Here is a 21,771-nt window from a genome sequence, read left to right on the forward strand (position 1 = left end):
AATAGTAACTAACAAAAAACATCGAAAAACGCCATACTATCTAATCTTTCTGAAAAGAAAAAGTTAATTTTCTAACGATAATGTTTAGAAAGATGATGTTTAGACAAAGTTTAGTTGGCTAAAATATTAGTTCCCACTATTTTTTACTCAACTGTGTTTTTAGCTAGCTTTCGTAGTGAATGCTCCCGCACCACAGACTTACTGCCATGAAAAGCAAGTTAAAATTTTGCAATTTCAGCAAGTTATTTGACATTTTAGGGTGAAATGTTCCCATAATTTCATTCTTTTCACTCACTGTGTTTTTACTGTGGCCACAGCCATTTTTTCTCTTTCTGTTGTTTGTTTTCTGTCCGAAAAAACACCCACAAGCAATGACATCACCAGTGTTCTGAAAATTACTTTTCAAAAGTGATCACTAATGGTTACTTGTTACTTTACTTTTGGTAAAGTAAACTGAATTACTCTTTAATAAACGTAAATAATTACTAGGAAAAGTAATTAATAAGTTACTTAAAAAAAAAAAAAAAAATTCAAATATCTGGCATATGCAGTTGAGACATTTTATATATATATTTTGTGTGTGTGTGCTTTTAAAAGGCGGAGCTTGTTGCTTAGTGATGTATGATGTCATCGAGGACTTCAACGGGGCTGCGTTTGTTAGCTTTACCAGTTAGCAGCGGCAGGCTGCAGTTTGTCGGCTCTGACGCCAGCCCTTTTGAATCTTTTCGCCGGATTGTGTTGCCTCTGGTCAATAAAGAGATTGAATGTGCTTTGATGGCTGTCATATCTTCTTGTCAACAAACGATGTATTGTTTGGGTGGTAAGTAAGTGTCACTTCAATCATTGATTTGTTATTCATTTTTCCCCACTGTGTACGTGTGCGTATGTTGCTGTGTTACAGTGTGATGGTGCCTCTTCCTATTTGTTATCCTTTTCATTTTAGTGTGGCGCTGCCTTTTGCTTTCACGAGTAAAAATATATTTCCTGCATTGAACTTGCTGCCTTGTTGCTGACAAAAAAACACATCAAAAATAGTGTTCCACGTCACAACAAGCTATCGCTAACAGCATTGTAACAGACCCAAAAGTAATTAATTAGATTAAAGTAACGGCGTTACGAACACCGTTATTATACAACCAGTTATTACGAACACTGGACGTCACCCACTATTATCGATAACACTTTTGTCTGCAACACATTTTACTGTTCGATTTTAGTCGACAATTCAGCATTAGAGTTTTCGTACGACTAAGGCTATTTTTGCATTCTATGCCGATTCTAATTTTGTTTTGCCCATATGTGATGTGTTTCTGTGTTTTTCATGTCAATGTGAATGGTACAATTGCAATTTTCTTCAAATCCGACCCAGGTCTCTTTTGTATGTGGTTATAAATCGGATACTGCATTTTGACCAATCAGGTTGAGTTCACCGGACCTATCGTCATCTTCCGTCAACATAGGAGTCCGTGTGTGACGTCATGTTTTGTTCACAGTTGCATTCCGTTCACGTTAGCCATACTGTACATAGAAGCCGCATATATTGTTACTAATGTGAACGACTACATAAAGATATCGGATTTAACAAAAAATCTGAATGGTCATCAAACCCTGCTGTGTGAATGTAGCCTTTGGTTTATTTTAACCCCAGATTTTGGTCAAACACTAAATTGTACAACCTCAGTTGGGTTGGACTTTAGCGGTCATAATGTACTTGAAGCCAATATGGTGGATTATGTGGAGAGAAGTGCTTACGTGTTCCGCAGCGTGGACAACACTCTCCGTCAGGTACGGTGGCGTTAGCACAAGGAATCAGGGGGCAGGAGATCTTTCGACAAACTGTAGCGGAGTTCTGCAATGAACAGAGTTTTTTTGGTACAGGTTATGTAATAAAGACTATCAAAAGTCGTCAAACGAGTCCAGACGGAAATTGACTATATCCTGTGTAGGACTTAGTTGCCGGTTTTGATTCAACTTTGTGAAACAAATTGTCTGATCGCCATGTGAGCTTTTGAATGATTCACAGAGCCCGACAATCTCAAAAAAGCAGGATTCTGTCTGAGAAAGGAGACCTCTGCGGGCACCCAGAGGCCTACTGGGTCAGTAGATGGGTGGGACCGTGGCCAAACCTTTCGTAAAAATGGAGTTGGGTTCAGACTGAGGACCCAGACTGGGTGCTGTTCCCTAGACATGTAAAGCCAGACAGCCGGTATGTCCTACATGAGTCACTCAGGGATAATAAGCAACTGATAACTTGCAGGGATTTTACTAAGCAAGGAGATCTTTAACACCTGACCTAAATGACGGTTGCATTCCACTTGACGTTCCTCTCAATTACGAGCTGTGAATCACTTCAGACCCACTTCTGTTGACTCCCTGATTACAGAGCTCTTATCTAGACCAAACAAGACTTGACCCGATCCTGTCATTACTGACCAAGTCAGCTGAGGTCTGGTATTCTTGAGTGTGTGTGTACTAATTACGCACTAGTGTGTCCTCCTGTCAGTAGGCAGAAACGCAGTCTGAGAATAGAGTTGTGTTCGTCTCACACCGCCCAGATCTCACCTGACAAGTGCACTCAGTGCAGTCGTCCACGGTCCACTCGTCTCTGTTCTTGTGCACGATGCCATTGTGAATACAGACGCCACTGTGGATGCCGATGCGGTTCTTAATCAGTTTGTTTTCGTTCGTCTGGACGCAGCAGAGGGAAAACAAAGAAAGAGGAATGGCATGAGCATAAGAATGCGGTAATGCTTTATAATGATGTACATTTGATAATGTTTGTAGTTTAGCACATTTTTTTGTGTACCGCGTGTGACAAATGGCACATCTCCGAAGAGTTCAATGTTATGTTGTTGCCCAAGGCAAAACATACAATTAGAAAAGTATGCTTGTCGACTACCACAATGTAGCCCATGGTATTTCTCTCGGATTTTTGGATGAAAGCACAATTAAAATGTAGGCACTCTACATAAGTGGTTCTCAAACTTTTTTCACAAAGTACCACCTCAGAAAACACTTGGCTCTCCAAGTACGACCATTATGACCAACATCAAAATACAGTATCGTAGCAGGCCTAACTATTTATTAAAAACAAGACAGGAGTATATTTGATATTTTGGCCGCTGTAACATTACACATAGTTTGAACAGCAACACTGTGTTTGAATATTAAATTATTGATTATTGTGCGTACCACAGTTTGGGAATCCCTACTCCACCTAGTGGACAAGTTGTAAAATTTGAGGTTTCACAGGAAAATATCAATTTACCAAAATTGAGGATTCAGATACAATTTTTGGTCTACAGTGTGCATGCATATGTTCCCATAACAGTGTGCATGCATATGTTCCGATAAACAACAGGGTTCAAGCACTATTCAAGTGTAGTTGCTCTACCTACTGGACAGAAGAGTTGCCAAAAAAAATTCACACTCGTAACGCGAATCTCGTTCATTCCGACTCTGAATTCTAATGTTCAAAAATCGATCAAAATCAAAAGAAGGATTTTTTTAAAGATGGTTTTTAGGCCGTCTGTGCGCTTACTCACTGCGTGTATACGTCACATGTTAGCAGCTAAGAGGAGCTTTTTAAAACTGTAACTTGGTTTTATTGGCATTTTTGTACCAAATATTAGCTTGCGAGAAATGGTTTCAATCGGGAATCATGTTGAATCAAGAATTGATTCTGAAAGGACTCGTCACCCCAAGAATCGGAATTGAATGGAATCATAACATGGTGTAAGGCTCACATCCCTAGTTGACACGTAGCTACTAAATTAGTGCATGTTTTTTTTTCATCAATTTGTCAAATTTGTGTGAAGCCAGCCATTTACATTTTTCAATACAACCACATTCAGTCCTTCCAGGATTTTGATGCCAATTGACGCTAATTCAACCAATCTCTGACCTCGCAACGTTGTCCAATCACCGAAAATTTCCCTGCACATTTTTGCCAATCATCAACATTTTTGCTAATCCAATTTGTCCCAGCAGCACTCACACGCGACCCGATTGTCTCCCTGCATCACCCCACTTCTTTGTTACGATTTTTTACATACTCATTTATTACTCATCCTTCACTCATTTACCAACAAAAATCACCTATAGATGTTTTTTAACATTTACCCAATGTAAGTGTAATGTGTTGGAAGATAAACGAAAGCATATGGTAGGGAAGGGATTCATTGCTGGGTGGATCTCACGTGAGAGGAAGAAGGGTGAGGGGGTGGGTAGCAGTGTTGTTTTCGTCAACGATGACGATGACGAAATCATTTCGTTGACGCCGCTTTTTTTCATGACGATAACGAGACGGTGACGAGATAAACATGTCTCTCTGATGACGAAAACATGACGAGACATGTGTGAGTTTTCGTTGACGAGACGAGAACGGACGAAAATGTTAGTGGGTAATCTGTCAGACGTTTAAAATGCATGACATTTCTGTTTATTGTGTGTGTCAATTAAAACCTACAACGTATCTGCTGCTGCATTCTATCCTTGTTTGGTCACGCCCACCAACTGGCGTGCAGCGCACAACGTGCTCAACACGTCAGACTGTTGTTACTCATCAGGCAATGGACCGTGATGGCGGCGGCAGTTTCAACACAGGGGCTCGGTGGTCGCAAACATAGAGACGCAATATGGGTGTATTTTAAATATAACCCAGCAGATAATAAAACAGAGTGTATTGTGAAGGAAGACGGTGACAAATGTGGCCACAAAATATGCGGAAAAATACGACCAACCTTAAGCGGCACCTTAAGGCTCGCCACAAGGATATTTTTTCGAAGGTAAGTTACAAATGCTGTTAACATAATCGATAAATGTCATAGTAAGCTAATACATTAGTACGTTTTCCACATACTCCTGGCGCAAATGGGCTGCTAACTTCAGGCTAAAGTTAGCTTTTGTTACGCTGACATCAATTCATTAAGTGTGTGTTACTTTAGCAGCATGTTTAGCCATGTTTACATTCAGTGACGGTGTGGTTATCTCTTTGTGAGTACGTTCTGTCAGCACGTAACTTGATATGTTAAACAGGTCGAGTTACTGTTATACGTAGAGTCTGCTAGCTTTAGCCTAAAAGCCTCTAATTCATATTAAACACTGTTGTTGTTGTTTTTATTTATTGAATTTACTAGTGTTTACAGTATTTACAGGGTGGTCTATTTTGTTCCAAAAACTTAAGAACATGTTTGTTTCATACTTTCAAGTATGTACAGCATAACTCTCTGGTATAACTTACAACCTACCTCACTGTACCTCAGGAATTAATTGATTATTTTATTACATGGTTTGCACAAATTAAAGAGAGTGGGGTTGTATGATATCTGTTGTAATTGCACTGGCAGACAAGGCCAAGTTGAGCATATGTGTTCCTCATCCATCACTCATATTTTGGGCATGTTTATGTTCATTGTACTTTAACAAATTCTGAGAAATAAAGCCACAATTGCTGAAGTAGAATGTTTTTGTTTTTTGGCTTTTTTGGAGTAATGAACTTTGATTCCACTGTTACCACTTTATCTGTGTGTAATACACAATCCTTGGATCAGGAATTTGCTGTTTGGTGGAAACCTTATATGTCTAAAACCATTCCTTTATTGTTATTATTTGTGAAAATAGCAGATCTGCAAGCTTACAATGGGTTGAACTTAAAGATCTGCTGCTATTTTCACAACTTATGTGTGACACTGCCCAACAGCAATCTCCAATACTTATTGACCTAAATTAATTTGTTAAAAGCCTATACTTATATACTTATATTATACTTTTTATTAATTTTTTTTGGACTAAAACTAGACTAAAACCTTTTTGACTTTTCATCGACTAAAACTAGACTAAAACCCTTTTGAGTTTTCGTCGACTAAAACTATCACATATAAAAGTGACTAAAATGTGACTAAAACTAATAAGCATTTTAGTCCAAAAGACTAAGACTAAATGTAAGATGGTTGTCAAAAACAACATTGGTGGGTAGTCTTGCTGTAATAAGCAGGGGCGTCCATGGAAAGCACCACTCTACATAGCAACTGGACGCTGTGTTTAACGTTGGAATTGCCACGAAACACATTTTAAGATGTTCAACACTCTACTGCCATCTGGCGACTAAGTGGATTGCGCATCCCCCCAATTTGTCCTGTTTCATGTGTCAGGTAAACCGAATGGGACCATATGAATTCCCTCCCTACTGTATTTTGTTTGATTTGTTGAATCTGGGTCGATTAGGGTTACAAAAACACTTAAACTGATTACAAATTGACAGTATCACAAGCAGCTGTATTGCTAATGAAAGAAATACGCCTTAAAACACTGCAACTGTGGAGAATTTGGTACCATTGTTGGCCCATGTTGAGAGCTCAAGTACTGTTAAACATGAACATTGTGAGTCTAGACCAGTGTTTCATTAACCATGGGGCCGGCCGCCAAAAAAAGTGTTTTTCAGCTGTGGTCCATGTGGTTGTAAAACATTTTCCCCCCACTTGTGGCAGTAAGGACAATCTCAAACAAACAGGAGAAGTCTGGAGCTAACGGGATGTTTCGTAAGCGCAAAAATTATGACGAGAGTGGTGACGCTATATTTTTATTTGCACTTTTATTTTTTATTGACAGTTTATTTAAGAAAATTATTATTAATTTAGTTTGAATTGATACATTTTCGAACTGTGTAATGAATTTTATGTAAATTTATTTTTTATCAGTTTTTATGAGACTATCTTTTGCAGTACATTTGATTAGTATTTATTTTTGTAATCAGCCTGACCCAAGCCCAAGTTTTATGTGTTGAATAAATAATAATCTTTGTGATTAACACATGGTTTGTAAGTAAGTTAGATATAATTATTAGATAGGATTAAAAGTGTTAACAAGTAATATTTAAGTGAGCAGGCTCCTCTGTAGTGGAAAAGTTGGGCACCGAAGTCAAAAAAGTTAAGAACCCCTGGTCTAGACAACCACAACATATCCCACAGTGCATGGGTTTTTTCCATGTAATCTAATATTCAAGTTGGATGGAATTACAGTTTGACACGTTACAATTTAGAAATGTCGTATATTTGTTACATTTAGTGCTGTCAAATTATTATTTTTTATCACATTAATTACACTTTTATATTTTGTATTAATCATGACTAATCATAGGTTATTGCATACATAAAAAAGGCCTAACATTTGGCCACATATGCAATTTTATTGTCAGAATATCGTTCAGGAACACTTTTTATGCTATACTTTAATGTACGTCATTTATTTACTCAACACTTGGTAACAATTTTATCTTAGTCCCATCTGTTTTTTTTAAAGTGAAATTTCTATGACTTGACCATCTAACAACCTATACAGCGATTAAGGTAAAAGGAGCATCTACAGTCAAAATAAAATGCGTGATTAATCTGCGTATAGACATGATTAATGCAGTCATTTTTGGTGATTAATCACATGACTTAATTTATTTTGGGCAAACAACCACGATGTTTCTATTCCGAACATTTTGCATTTTATTTCATGCATTTTATTAGCAAATGGACAAAACAACTATTAGAGCAGGGGTGTCCAATCTTTTTGACTTGGAGGCCGCATTGGGCTAAAAAAATTTGGCCAGGGGTCGAAAGCCGTAAAGTAATATGTATGTGTGTGTGTGTGCGTGTGTATATATATATATATATATATATATATATATATATATATATATATATATATATATATATATATATATATATATATATATATATATATATGAAACGTGGCAAATATATATATATATACACGCTCACACATATATGTCCTAAAACTATACATGTGTACATATATAAAATATATACATGTATATATATATATATATATATATATATATATATATATATATATATATATATATATATATATATATATATATATATATATATATATATATATATATATATATATATATGTACCCACACAGTACAGGCTAAAAGTTTGGACACACCTTATCATTTCAATGCGTTTTCTTTATTTTCATGACTACTTTGTAGATTGTCACTGAAGGCATCAAAACTATGACACCTGTGAAGTGAAAACCCTTTCAGGTGACTACATCTTGAAGCTCATTGAGAGAATGCCAAGAGTGTGCAAAACAGTAATCAGAGCAAAGGGTGACTATTTTGAAGAAAGTAGAATATAAAACGTGTTATTTCACCTGTTTTTGTTAAGTACATAACTCCACATGTGTTTATTCATAGTTTTGACGCCTTCAGTGACAATCTACAATGTAAATAGTCATAAAAATACAGAAAATCCATTAAATGAGAAGGTGTGTCCAAACTTTTGACCTGTGTATATATATATATATATATATATATATATATATATATATATATATATATATATATATATATATATATATATATATATATATATATATATATATATAATATAATTTCTATGAATATAATTGGATATTAGGAGTATGTGAAAGTTCGACTATTACCTTGTTTACTTTAGTGACAACCTCCTAAAAGTTTTGTAATCAAACAGAAATATCACGTTTCTGCAACATTCCTTAATAAACTGGTGACATCTCGCGGGCCAGATTGAACTCGCCTGCGGGCTGCACTTGGCCCGTGGGCCGTAGTTTGGACACCCCTGTATTACAGTGTACAATTGACTGAAATCTTGTTCAATTTCTGATGAAAAATTAAAAAAAGAAAAAAAAAAAAGAGTTCTTTTTGGTGTAGGTTGAGATCTCAAGTACTGTTACTAACATGCAAATTGTGAACCTAGATGACCACAATGTACCCCACTGGACATTTGTCACATCTTTTTTTCATTCATTTTGAAATTCAGATTCACGGTTCGGTGATGAAGGAAAAACAAAAATCCTAAAATATTAGAAATTTCAGAGCTAAGGTAGGGTTTTGGGCCCGTAAGTTCAAGTCAAAAGAAAACCGACCAGTGGCAGTTGAACAAGTGTACTCCGAAGTAATGACAAGAAGCACACGCAGGTTGATGTTTTTCTTGCTCACCAACTTGCGGAGCTCGAGGGACAGCTCCTTCACCACCACGCCGAGACCTTTCAGCTCTTTGAACATGCTGACCAGGTCATCGCAGGAGAAGCCACAGACCATCTGGAGATCTTCACCAAGGCAGAAAAAAAAAATCACTTCCATGTATTGTCTTTTATGTTATACTACTTCTATTGTTTACCTTTTGTTTTATGTCCTGTGTACTCCGTCCTGATGGCCGAGGAGCCATTGAGATTCTCCATGATGACTGCATCTGTGGCTGTAGATGACATCATATAAAACAGTGTTTCTTAACCATAGCGCCCCCTGGTAGGCCACCAAAAAATACCTGTTTCCTAGCTGTGGCCCTAATAGGCCCAGGCGGTACTCTGTTGCAATACACTTTTCCACCACTTGTGGCAGTAATGACAATCTCAAACAAACAGAAGAAGTCTGGCGCTAAAGTCACAGGGAAGTTTCTTAAGCACAAAAAATTTGACTAAAGTGGTGAAGCTGTATCTTCATTTGCACTTACAATTTTTTGACAGTTTATTAGTAGTATTTATTCCTAAATATTTTAGTTTATTTTTTTTTAAAGAAACATTTTTTTAAACCAAAAAATTGTTTCAGTATAAACTGGCAATAATATTAATTAGAATAAATATTTTAGTAAAATAAATATCTTATTTACATAGGACTATCATACGTGGATTATACAATAACACACGGGTGTTAAAACGTTTTCCACTAGGACCACATACTGAAATGTCAAAGCATGCGAGGGCCATTTTGAAATGTTTTATTTTGTAAATAAAAAAAGCCAAAAACTAAATTTCTAAAACATTAATTTGTCATGTTTGAGTTATAGGTGACAAAGTGTATTCGTTTAAAAATGTCAGCTTTTTCTCATAACATTGTCTTTTTTGTTACATTTTTACTTTTTTTTTAAATTTTATTTTGATAGTATGCTGCGGGCCAACAAAATTTGAGCTGCGGGCCGCAAATGGCCCCCGGACCGCACTTTAGACATCCTTGCAATAATACATCATTATTATGATATCATTATTATTAGTGCATCTCTTGAGGGTTAAGTTTGTTCCACAGTCTTTAAAACCACTGTTTCTGACTTTATTTGAGGGTCCTTGAATGCACCACAGCAATAAGATTCAAAAGTGAAACGCGCACTTTCTTCTACAGAAGGGAAGGGATTCAAATGGCCCAGGTTCCTGGGTGGATTTTGCGTGAGAGGAAAGTTAAACATTGTGCAATGCAGTCTGCTGAAAATGATGGAAAGCGCCACCCTACACAGCAACTGACACTGTGGTCAAAGTTAGAATGGCCACAAAACACATTTTAAGATATTCAACACTCTACTGCCATCTGGCGGCTAAAGTGGATAGTGTATCCCCCCAATTCGTCACGTTTCATGTGTCAGGTAAACCCGTGACAAATGGGGCCATATGAATCCCCTTCCAACTGTATGCAGTATATGCTGTTTCAGATAGAAGTAATGTATTTTGTACCTTTTTTCTATTACCTCTTCCTTGTTGGTGCTGTGGGTGAATGCTTAAAGGCGAGCTTTGATGACGCTATGACGTCTGTGTTAGAGTATTGTTTGGTGGTTGTTTGAGCACACTGCATAGATACCACTCCTAAATGCTTCAGTCATATGCAGGATTCTCACAGGAATGAGGGCAAAAATACAACCTTACCAACTGTATCACGGCTATATTTATTTTCTCTTTATCGTCTTTATGACGTCATTTTCTTAAATAACTTGCATACTTAAATGATGGTAAAAAAATCTTTATACTTTGCGAAAGCCCAAAGGGGACCCCTTTGTTCGGGGCCGTGGTACAGCGAGCACACACACACACACACACACACACACACACACACACACACACACACACACACACACACACACACACACACACACACACACACACACACACACACACACACACACACACACACACACACACACACACACACACACACACACACACACACACACACACACACACACACACACACACACACACACACACACACACACACACACACACACACACACACACACACACACACACACACACACACACACACACACACACACACACACACAGATACTGGTTATCAATTGGAATGGGGACCAAGTTTTTGATCATCATTTGTGGAGACCACCCTTTCTACAGGTTGTGGAGGCATAAAAAAAATTAAGTAAAATGGTCACTGCCCAGTTAGCTCATACATGTCTTTAAATCTCTGGATTGATGAAGTAATGTGCTGATCATTCTTACTGGGGACCCTGGGGAAAAAGAGTTAATATGGTTCATGGGGACCAAATTTCCATTTAAATAATTTTAATTTTAATTTTTCATTTAAAAAGGTTCCCCTTTAGGGGACCTGTTTTTTTGTCCCCATACCGTCGGAGGTCCCCTAAAGGTGACTGTGTAAACAGAGCGATGTCCCCATTAAGTAAGCATTGCCAGAACACACACATACACACACACACACACACACACACACACACACACACACACACACACACACACACACACACACACACACACACACACACACACACACACACACACACACACACACACACAGAGAGAGAGAGAGAGATAGCTCATAATAATTTACTCACAGCTCTGGCAGCCCTTGTTGCGAAGGATTGCGTCCAAGGTTGTTCCAAAAACAAAGCGCACGTTTTGAAGGACTCCCTGCAAACAATAGTTGGATTTACCCCCACAATGAACAAATTGAATGCAATATTTTAAAATCCTTAAATTAATTATTACTCTAATTGACGTTACTAATATACTTTTTTTATGCAAGCATCACCACACCGAGGCAAATTTATGGAGTGAAATTACTGCCAACACTCCAACATATTTCTTGTTTGTGCAGCACTTTTACTCACTCAGTGCGTTATTTAGTACAGTGTTTTTCAACCTTTTGAGCCAAGGCACATTTTTTGCGTTGAAAAAATCCGGAGGCACACCACCAGCAGAAATCATTAAAAAACGAAACTCGGTTGACAGTAAAAAGTCGTCCTCGCAATTGTTGGATATGACTTTAAACCATAACCAAGCATGCATCACTATAGCTCTTGTCTCAAAGTAGGTGTACTGTCACAGCCTGTCACATCACACCGTGACTTATTTAGAGTTTTTTGCTGTTTTCCTGTGTGTAGTGTTTTAGTTATTGTCTTGCGCTCCTATTTTGGTGACTTTTTCTCTTTTTTTGGTATTTTCCTGTAGCAGTTTCATGTCTTCCTTTGAGCGATATTTCCCGCATCTACTTTGTTTTAGCAATCTAGACTATTTAAGTTGTTTTAAATCCTTCTCTGTGGGGACATTGTTGATTGTCATGTCATGTTCGGTAGTACTTTGTGGACGCCATCTTTGCTCCACAGTAAGTCTTTGCTGTCGTCCAGCATTCTGTTTTTGTTGACTTTGTAGCCAGTTCAGTTTTCATTTTGTTCTGTATAGCCTTCCCTAAGCTTCAATGCCTTTTCGTAGGAGCACTCACCTTTTGTTTATTTTTGGTTTAAGCATTAGACACCTTTTTACCTGCACACTGCCTCCCGCTGTTTTCGACATCTACAAAGCAATTAGCTACCGGCTGCCACCTACTGATATGGTATGACATAGGCGCCGATCCCGTGGGTGCTTCGGGGCCGAGCACCCATGTGGGATTGACGGCAACTTTCATTCTTTTACATACATTTTGAAAAATCAATCCTGTTCTTAAATTAATTTAACAATAAAATTATATTTGCACCGCAACACAACATAAACACTACAGAACAAATTCCCAGGATTCCCTGCAGCACAAACTCTTCCGGGACGCTACAATATAAATAAACGCCATTAGTGGATCTACACCTAATATCCACTGTAATGATACCACGTACAATAGTGTATCTAGTCGATATTACTATTGATTACATCGATATTTTTTAACATCACAAAATCTTCTTTCCTTTTTTAAAATGTATACTATGTTTATAAACTCAGGAAATATGTCCCTAGACACATGAGTACTTTAAATATGACCAATGTATGATCCTGTAACCACTTGGTATCGGATTGATACCCAAATTTGTGGTATCATCCAAAACAAATGTAAAGTATCAAAAAACAGAAGAATAAGTGATTATTACATTTTAACAGAAGTGTAGATAGAAACATGTTGAAACAGAAAATAAGCAGATATTAACAGTAAATGAACAAGTAGATTAATAATTCATTTTCTACCCCTTGTCCCTCATAATGTTGACAAAATAATAGGTAGATAAATTACACAATATGTTACTACATACGTCAGCAGACTAAATTAGGAGTCTTTGTTTGCTTACTTACTAACTACTAAAAGACAAGTTGTCTTGTATGTTCATTATTTTATTTAAGGACTAAATTGCAATAGGAAACATGTTTAATGTACCTTAAGATTTTTGTTAAAATAAAGCCAATAATGAAATTTTTTGTAGTCCCCTTTATTTAGAAAAGCACCGGAAAGTACCAAAATACTTTTGGTGAATGGCCACAAAATTATAAGTACGCATTTAAACATTTTAAGATATTCAACACTTTACTGCCATCTGGCGGCTAAAGTGGATAGTGTACCCCCCCCCCCTACCCCCCAATTCGTCATGTTTCATGTGTCAGGTAAACCATGACAAATGGGACCATATGAATCCCCTCCCTACTGTATACAGTAGATGCTGCTTCAGATAGATGTAATGTACCAAAATACTTTTGGTACCGGTACCAAAATAGTGGTATCGGGACAACACTATACACACACACACACCGAGCACCCACTGGCAGAAATGTAGATCGGCGCCTATGTAGTATGGTATAACACGGTTGCTCTAGACCGGGGTTCGGCAACCCGCGGCTCTCGAGCCGCATGCAGCTCTTTAGCGCCGCCCTAGTGGCTTCCTGGAGCTTTTTCAAAAATGTATGAAAATGGAAAAGATGGTGGAAAAAAATATAATTTTTGTTTTAATATTGTTTCTGTAAGACAGCAAACATGACACAAACCTTCCTACTTTTTAGAAATCACTCTGTTTATATTAAACATGCTACACCGATGAGAGGATTTGACGAGAGCCGTTTGTCCTACTAACTTCTGCGGTCCTTGAACGCACCATAGTTTTTTTTACATGTACAACTTTCTCAGAAGCTGCCACAGTAAGACGTGTTTTATGCCACTCCTTCTTTGTCTCATTTTGTCCAACAAACGTTTCATGCTGTGTGTGAATGCACAAACGTGAGCTTTTTTGATGTTATTGACTTGTGTGGAGTGCTAATCAGGCATATTTGCCTGATTAGCTTGCATGACTGCAAGCTAACTAATGCTAACATGCTATTTAGGCTAGCTGCATGTACATATTGCATCATTATGCCTCGTTTGTAGGTATATTTGAGCTCATTTAATTTCCTTACTCACTGTATTTAATTTATATTTGCATGTCTCATGACACATTATCTGTATGTAATATTGGCTGCATGTCTGACAGTTGTTTGTGTGACATGTCGTTATAAACCACAGAAAACATTACCTAGCTTGCCAAAGATAGTAACATTAGAAGAAGATGGCCTCCCGTTTCCTTTAACTTAGACAAACACATCTATACCTTTGGCCATTAAAAGCCAGAAATTTCCAGGAGTGATCTCACCCTCAGAGAAGCCTCCGTTTTACTAATGTTTTCCAATGTTAGAAAAATGTGTAGAATAAATATTACATATAAACGTTTCTATCAACAAAGATTTGCCTCAGCCTGTGAAACATAGTAATTTTGATAGTTAATAGCTCATTTAAACACATACACCATGTGTTGCCTTCGCCATAAGAATTACTGTATGTAAGGCTTTTAATTTTTTGTGTGTATTTTTGGTCCAATATGGCTCTAATACACTAATACAAAACCTCACAATAATGTCTGTTTGAATGCTAAAAACGTTATGACAGGCCGCCTTAAAAAACGTAATGGAATTTTAAATTTTTCTACGAAGGAGAAAACACTGAATATTGACAAAATATGAACGTCACGCCCCCTTTCGATCGACACATTTTACAATCAAGTGAAACGCAACAAAAACGCAACAAACAGTGAAATATGACCGCGAAGGGTACAAAATAAACCCACCTACAATCTGATACATCTGATACATCACTAAGCTTTAGAGCTTTGTTGTGAAAATCTCCTTCCGCGTCTGTGGAAACGCTTCCTGCCCACACTGCTTGGTGCCTCGTCTGAGCTGCTGTGACGTAGATTACCATAGTAACTAATTAGATGACCATAGTAACTAATTATATTACAATAGTAACTAATTAGATTACCATAGTAACTGGTATATTATCCATAAGCGCAGATTCCAACCATTGAAATACTTAGTATAGTTGAAGACTTACGGTCATTAGAAAACATGACTGCACATCATAATAGCAGCTACATTTTCCATCTTAAAAATCTAAAAAAATGCGAAGCTTGTAACCGCTGTAGACAATCCCCAGCTGACCATTTGCAAATGTTCTGGCCGTGCCCAAAACTCTCAAGTTTTTGGTCGGCTATTTTTGACACTGTCAAGCAGGCCCTCGGTAGGACTAATAATAGCTAATAGCGCTACACACAAGGGTGTGTGATTCCACCCAATCAACCATAGATCTCATTCTCACTTCAGACCGGCCTAAAATAAAAAATAGTGGGGTCATGATCTGTGGTCTTAGCGACCACTATCTAACCTTCTGCACCCGTAAAATAGCTAAACCTAAAGCCAATGGCCACATAACAGCCCAATCCAGATCCCTCAAAAAATACTCCAATTACAATTTCAATTTAAAATGAGATGAGTGGGACTGGTCCCCTGTGCTCGCGAGCAACCTGGTCGATGTTGCTTGGGATCGCTTCAAAACGGCGTTCATAAAGATACTAAATGACATGGCTCCCGTGAAAACAGTCAGGATCAAAGCCCGCTCGGAACCATGGATGAATCCGGACCTATTAGCTGCCATAAAAGACAGAGACAGGAAATACTCTGAATACCAAAAATGTAAAACAGAAGTAGATAAACAACCCAATAATATCAACCTCAAATTACTCCATTCAACTCTCAAAAAGCAATGCAATAAATTAAGAAATAAGTCAACCAACCTGACTAAATCCTTAAAAAAAAATGACATTAACGACAAAATAGAGGAAAACACAAATAAGCCACGTGAGCTCTGGAAAATTCTCAACAACCAGCTTCCTGGTTGCAGCCAGAAACTTAAAACAAGACTCACCAACATCAGCATCAAGGAGGGTGACTCCCTCATAACAGACAAAATGGAGGTAGCTAGCAGACTTAACGCCTTTTTCACCAGCATAGCTGCAACTCTTGTCAACAAGCTGCCCCACCACTCTGGTCGCTTTGGTGTAGAACACATTAAAGCCTTCTACAGAAAGCTAGGAGTATCCAACGATGATTTCAAATTAGAAATGGTCACAGCTGATGAGGTGTTTAAAAAATTGAGCGCGCTCCACCCTAACAAGGCCACCGGCCTTGATAATATTCCCTCCAGATTCCTCAGGGACTCTGCCTCCATCATTGCCCCGATCATCACGCACATAGTAAACCTATCAATTACACAAGGCCAAGTACCAAAAGATTTTAAGATAGCAAGAGTAACTCCCCTCTTTAAAAAAGGAAGCAAATTGGAACCTGGCAACTACCGACCTGTTTCTATTCTCAGTTCCGTTTCGAAAGTAATGGAGAAAATAGTTTATGAACAGGTCGATAGTTACCTTGCCACTAATAAACTCATGTACAAATTCCAATCCGGCTTCAGAACTAACCACTCCACTGACACATGCCTTCTCTATCTGACCGACCACATCAAACATGAGGTGGACGCGGGCAAATACTGCGGCATGGTCATGCTGGACCTTCAGAAGGCCTTTGACACTGTTAACCACGCTATACTGTTGGATAAGCTCAGAGCAATCAGATTTAACAAAACCTCATGGAGCTGGATGCAATCTTACTTGGAGGGGAGGGAGCAGCTGGTAGAGGTGAACGGCACCGTGTCCCCCCCCCCCCTCCCCCCCCTCTCGGTGAGCTGTGGAGTCCCCCAAGGCAGTATATTGGGACCTTTACTGTTCCTAATATACATAAACGACATGTCATCGGCATGCAACTGTGAATTGTTTTTGTTTGCGGATGACTCTGCCCTGCTGGTGTCCGGCAAGGACAAGTCACAGGTGGAGAAAATCCTCAGTGCTGAGCTCTGTAGAACTTGCACCTGGCTCGCTGACAACAAGCTATCCATACACTTGGGTAAAACAGAATCCATCCTGTTTGAGTCCCACATCAAACTTAAGAAAGTCAACGACTTCACCATAAAAGTAGGTGACATTGTTATCACCAGGAAAGATGAGGTCACCTACCTAGGTTCCATTCTAGAGGCTAACCTTTCCTGTGATAAAATGGCAACCAAGGTAATCAAAAAGGTTAACCAACGAACGAGATTTCTCTACAGAATTTCCTCTCTGGTCAACAAAAGCACCTTGAGGATTCTGGCGGGAACTCTCGTTCAACCCTTTTTCGATTACGCATGCACCTCCTGGTACCCTAGCACCTCCAAAACCCTCAAATCTAAACTCCAAACATCTCAGAACAAGCTAGTCAGGTTACTTCTAGACCTCCACCCCAGATCACACCTCACTCCTACCCACTTCTCTAAAGTGGGCTGGCTCAAGGTGGAGGACAGAGTTAAACAACTTGCACTGAGCCTAGTCTATAAAATCCGCTACACCTCCCTGATACCGAAGTACATGTTAAACTACTTCCATAACCATAACCACAACACAACACAACACCAGGGGGTGCTCCACTAACCACGTTAAACCCAGATTCCGAACTAACAAAGGTCTTAACTCATTCTCTTTCTATGCCACATCAATGTGGAATGCGCTCCCAACAGGTATAAAAGAAAGGGCATCTCTATCCTCCTTCAAAACCGCAGTAAAAGTTCACCTCCAGGCAGCTACAACCCTAAACTAACACCCTCCCCGGATTGCTAATAATCAAATGTAAACAATCAAATGCAGATACTTTTTCTTTTTCTTATGCCTTCTGATCTCTCTCTCTCTCTCTCTCTCTCTCTCTCTCTCTCTCTCTCTCTCTCTCTCTCTCTCTCTCTCTCTCTCTCTCTCTCTCTCTATGTCCACTACTTGATGTCTATATCCCCCCCCCTCCACACCCCTGATTGTAAATAATGTAAATAATTCAATGTGATTATCTTATGTGATGACTGTATAATGATGATAGTATATATGATAGTATATATCTGTATTATGAATCAATTTAAGTGGACCCCGACTTAAACAAGTTGAAAAACTTATTCGGGTGTTACCATTTAGTGGTCAATTGTACGGAATATGTACTTCACTGTGCAACCTACTAATAAAAGTCTCAATCAATCAATCAATCAATAACCCCCAGCCCGCTGACTGCCCTTTTTGGCGTTCCGCAGGTGGACGGTTTACCTGCAACCGCCTGTCATGTCATTGCGTTAACGACTCTGCTGGCTAGGCGTACAATTCTATTTAAATGGAAGCTTGCGACTCCGCCGAGCCATAACAGTTGGATACAAGATGTCTTGCGGTGTCTGCAATTAGAGAAGCTTCGGTTCTCGCAGAAAGGATCTGTGTCATCTTTCCATAAAACTTGGGGCCCCCTCCTAGACCTTATTAGGGACAAGCTTGACATCACCCCAAGTGATTCGAGTAACACAACTTAGACAAAGCTGACCGCTGTAGGAACCCCCCCCTCCCCCCGCCCCCCTGACCCCCATTCCTTGTGTTTATTTACTTTTACGTTATATTTTATTGTATATCTTATGTATTATATATTTATTTATTTTACCTTATCTATTCTTTTATTTATCTTTAATATATTTTGTTAGATTGAATCTAAGTTTGCATATATTCATGTGTGTCTATATTTGTTGTGGGCACTAGGTGACAATTACCTTGGGAATTAAGTGGGTGTAATGGATGGGGTTTATTATGTTACATATTGTAAAATGTGCAGATACCTCCACTTGCTGTTGCCATGATCCATCATACTGTACTGTCTGCAAAATTCAATAAAAATATTAGGAAAAAAAATAAATCTAGAAACATTATTTGGGAATGTCCGGCGGGCCAGATTGAAAAGCTTAATGGGCCGCATGTGGCCGGGCCTTAATTTGCCCAGGTCTGCTCTAGACCAGGGGTAGGGAACATGTGGCTCTTTTGATGACTGCATCTGGGTCTCAGATAAATCTTACCTGACATTTCTTTACACGATAAGTAATGAATGATTCCGCTGGTAATTACAGTGTTAAAAATAACATTCAAAATATAAAACATTCTCATGCATTTTAATCCATCCATCCATTTTTTTACCGCTTGTCCCTTTCTACCGCGCCTGTTCAAGAAGTGGCATTATTGGTAAGAAGAATTGTATTCATTATTGGTTAGCTTCAGGAAAACAGTGTTATTAAGAAGAATAAGAGACTTATTATACTCTAAAAATGTTGGTCTTACTTAAACATGCACGCATTTAATTGTAGTCAGTGTTAAAAAATATTATATAGCTCTCACGGAAATGCATTTTAAAATATTTGGCTTTCATGGCTCTCTCAGCCAATAAGGTTACCGACCCCTGCTCTAGACCAGGGGTGTCAAACTCATTTTAGATCGGGGGCCACATGGAGAAAAATCTACCCCAAGTGGGCCTGACTGGTAAAATCACGGCACGATAACTTAAAAATCAAGACAACTTTAGGTTATTTTCTTTGTTTAAAAATAGAACAAGCACATTCTGAAATTGTAGAAATCATAATGTTGTTGTGTTTTTTTTACACTTACTTGTTGTGGTTAATAGTATTCTATCTTTATTTGTCGTTATTTATATTTTCTGAATAAATGATGTGATAATGCTCATCAGTCAACTCATTGGTGTTAATTTTCAATCTATGAAGATAAAAAAATTATATCAAAATCAAATTACAGTATGTTATTTATGTAGTTTGATCATTTCCCTCGACTGGTGTACTAACATCATGTGGTTTATGTTGTACATAAAGCATCATCTGCAAAGATACAAAGAATTGCTATTGCGACATCCAGTGGACACATTTAGAACAGTTGTTTCTTTCATTAAAAAATTTCAGGTTAATTTTTATACTAAGCAAACTCATCCTGCGGGCCGGATAAAACCTGATCGCGGGCCTAGGCCGGCCCTCGGGCCGTACGTTTGACACACCTGCTCTAGACGGTACCGACACTCAACAACAACACATCATTTGCAGACTGTAATTACTAGTTTGCAAAAAATATTTTTAACCCAAATAGGTGAAATTAGATCATCTCCCACGGCGCGGTGGTTGAAAAACACTGTTTTAGTAAGTGTGACGTGCTCACCATGAACCGGTCCTTCGCCGCCCCTTTCCCGATCCGGAGCTGCGCGTTGGCGGGCGTCTCCGGCGTGAGGATGCTCTGGATGGACGCGTCCAGCTCGGCCGTGTTGACCTCCTCGCACCCGGCGTACAGCTGCGCCCGGTCCTCCTGCACGAAGAGCGTGATGTTCTTCCACTGCCCGGTGGCCAGGTCCGCGTCTTCGATGGAGACCAGATGCTGCCTGTCGTCGGTGGCGAACACCAGGTCCAGAGTGTTCGCCTTCCCGTTGGAGACGATCTCGAACACCGGGCCCGACCCGTCCTTCTTCTCCACGGTCAGCAGGCTGCCGCGGGTGCGCTTGGCTTGCTTGAAGTTGAGCAGGAGGAGGAAGCCGCGCTCTTCGTGGATGGAGTCGATCAGGTCCCGCAGGGCGCTCTCGGGGACCGGGGGGATCAGGTCCGGGTTGAGGATTTTGTAGGCGGGGCTGTAGGGGTCGTCTCCCTTCACCTGGTTCACGCCGTGGTTCTTTTTGGCCACTTGTATCAGCTCGAACAGGTCGTACACGCTGTTGTCTTCCCCGCTCTCTGTCGGCGCATAGCGACACGTCAATTCATGCATTTCCCCCCCCCTCATAATAAAACTTGAATAAGTCACCTGCGATGATGGCGCCCTCACAGCTCCAAAGCATCAGCAACAAAAATATCCCCGTCAATTTCATGGTGACGTCACTATCTGTAACAGGAAAAACACTTAAAACACGCAAAAAAAAATAAATAACCCCTCTGCACTATAGTCAACTCACCTGCGTTAAATCAGTATAAAAACACCAATATGTGTAAAAATCCAGCAATAATCCTCGGGAAAGATATGTATCAATTTGACAAAAAAGATGGAAGTTCCATTTGTTGTATGTATTTTTTTATTTTTTTTTAAGTATGAAGTGTCCTGGTTGGGATCAGACGCAACAAGGAGTCCCTTATAAGCCTGCAAGGGGCACAAAGTGCAATTTAAATAGTTTGATGGCATTCCCAGCAAGTGGCCTCCACCAATCAGGGCGAGGAGAGAGAGAATGGTCGAGTTTATCGTCCAAGAGAGAGAGAGAGGGAGGGAGGAGTATTTCCTTTACTGCAGTATCACCAAGTACCACCTTGGTAAAAAAAAAAAACGTGGCTTTCTAAGTACCACCATAATGACCAACATCAAATTACAGTAGCGTAGTAGGCCTACGTATTCATTAAAACAAGGCAGAGGTTTTATTTAACAAGTACATTTATTATTTTTGTTCACTGTGACATTACACACAGTTTGAACTGTTTGAATATGTAATTAAGTGATTATTTGGCGTAC

General features: G+C 39.0%; 1 protein-coding gene across 1 annotated transcript in view; it reads right to left on the reverse strand.

Moving 5' to 3' along the window:
* thbs1b (thrombospondin 1b) overlaps positions 1-21,388 on the reverse strand; it is a 38,991-nt gene extending 17,603 nt beyond the window's left edge. Inside the window, exons 1-8 of the mRNA XM_062034770.1 lie at positions 21,227-21,388; positions 21,079-21,156; positions 20,449-21,008; positions 11,632-11,707; positions 9,181-9,258; positions 9,000-9,109; positions 2,563-2,688; positions 1,753-1,849 (exon numbers count right to left, since the gene is read on the reverse strand). Of these exons, the coding sequence (XP_061890754.1) occupies positions 1,753-1,849; positions 2,563-2,688; positions 9,000-9,109; positions 9,181-9,258; positions 11,632-11,707; positions 20,449-21,008; positions 21,079-21,142 (1,111 nt within the window). The 5' untranslated portion in view covers positions 21,143-21,156; positions 21,227-21,388. The remainder of the gene's footprint in view (positions 1-1,752; positions 1,850-2,562; positions 2,689-8,999; positions 9,110-9,180; positions 9,259-11,631; positions 11,708-20,448; positions 21,009-21,078; positions 21,157-21,226) is intronic.
* Positions 21,389-21,771: the final 383 nt, after the last annotated feature.

Source organism: Entelurus aequoreus, linkage group LG23 (genome assembly GCF_033978785.1).
Source record: "Entelurus aequoreus isolate RoL-2023_Sb linkage group LG23, RoL_Eaeq_v1.1, whole genome shotgun sequence".
Taxonomy (NCBI): domain Eukaryota; kingdom Metazoa; phylum Chordata; class Actinopteri; order Syngnathiformes; family Syngnathidae; genus Entelurus; species Entelurus aequoreus.